General features: G+C 58.6%; 1 protein-coding gene across 1 annotated transcript in view; it reads left to right on the forward strand.

Annotated features, from left to right (window-relative positions):
* The window catches only part of DBNL (drebrin-like), a 50,209-nt gene that overhangs the window by 48,129 nt on the left and 414 nt on the right, over positions 1 to 1,666 (forward strand). The window contains 1 exon segment of the mRNA XM_009883457.1: positions 848 to 953. Within this exon segment, the coding sequence (XP_009881759.1) occupies positions 848 to 953 (106 nt within the window).

Consider the following 1,666-nt stretch of genomic DNA (forward strand, 5'->3'; position numbering starts at 1 on the left):
AGGAACGGCGGTGCGGGCATGTGCTCGGGCTGTGCTGGCGCCGCGAGAGGATGCTGCTGCGTCCCTTCCCTGCACTGCTGGTGAGGGATGCTGGCGCTGAGCGCCCGTACCCGGTCCCGCACCCCGGGGTGCTCCGGCTGCTGTCACTGCCCCCCTCCCTCCTGTCAGCCTCTTTGCCAAAGTGATTCCTTCTCCTCCTCCTCCTCTTCCTCCTCCTCCTGCTTCTTTGCACATCCAAAACCAGCAGAGCTGATAAAGCCCAGGCTCTTCTTGGCGGTGCTCCATCGGATTCTCCAGCGTCTAATCACGGAGTTGTTTCCCTTGGGGATGTGGCAGCCGTTTGGTTTCCTCTCCTCTATCCATCCGTCTTGTGTCCTGTCGTGTCCCGTCCCCCCCGCCTCCAAAACCAAAAGCGTTTCAGCCATGCTCCATTTTTCTCAATCTCAAATTTATCTGGGAGCGGTCGTTCTCCTCCCTCCTGCTGTCTCCTCCTGCATTTTCTGCTGGGAAACCAAGCGGGGCCGCGAGGTGCGGCGACGGGCACAGACAGTGTATTGTATAGACTTCATTATTTCTTATTAGCTTTATTATCATTTTACTATTTTATTCTTAATATGTCATTAAATTACTAATATTTTGCTGAAGCAGTTTAGTTTCTTTAGAGCTTATAAGTCTCTGATTTTTCTCTCTCTCGTTATGGGGAGAGAAGTTAAACAAGAGCATCTCTCATTCATTTTAGTGGCTGGTCCAGCCCAAACCGCGACACTGCGGCTGAACGAAGCAGGAGCTGCCCGGCGCGGCATCCTTCGCGCTGCTAACTCCATTTCTGCCTCTCTCTTTCTGGCAGGAACAAGTCGACGATGCCAAATACGACTACGCGGGGGAGTACCAGGAGCCGCCGGACCTGGCGGGGAAGGGGCTGTGTGCACGGGCGCTCTACGACTACCAGGCTGGTGAGACCTGCGGGCTCTGGCTGCGCTTTGCCCCTGGACTGGGAGGGGGTTTGCTGGGCCCAGTCTGTTCCCAGAGAGCTGGACTGGAGACATCACCCATCGCACCGGGCGATCCTGCGGCAGGGGGATAGATAGAGCGTTTTCCACCCAAATTGGAGCTGGAAAAGCAAGCGGAGGAAGACGATGACTTCTCTATTATTTCTTTTTTTTGCCTAATGTGTTTCTCGCTCACCTCCCTGTGTCTGGGTGGGGGCAGCCCCTGGTACCCGTACGGGCTGGGGGGTGAAGGGAATGGAGAGCAGCCCTGAGGAGAAGGACCTGGGGGTGTTGGTGGGTGAGAAGCTCCCCATGAGCCGGCAATGTGTGATCGCAGCCCAGCGAGCCCCCGGCACCCCGGGCTGCATCCCCAGCAGCGTGGCCAGCAGGGCGAGGGGGGATTGTGCCCCTCTGCTGCGCTCTGCTCTGCTCTGGGGAGACCCCCCTGCAGTGCTGCCTCCAGCTCGGGGGGTCCCACCAGCAGAAGGAGACGGAGCTGTTGGAGCGGGGCCAGAGGAGGGCACGGAGATGCTGGGAGGGCTGGAGCCCCTCTGCTGGGAGGACAGGCTGGGAGAGTTGGGGGGGTTCAGCCTGGAGAAGAGAAGGCCAAAAAGGGGAGACCTCAGAGCCCCTTCCAGTGCCTAAAGGGGCTCCAGGAGAGCTGGGGAGGGACTCTG

The sequence above is a fragment of the Charadrius vociferus genome, unplaced genomic scaffold (assembly GCF_000708025.1).
Source record: "Charadrius vociferus isolate BGI_N301 unplaced genomic scaffold, ASM70802v2 scaffold1084, whole genome shotgun sequence".
Lineage (NCBI taxonomy): Eukaryota > Metazoa > Chordata > Aves > Charadriiformes > Charadriidae > Charadrius > Charadrius vociferus.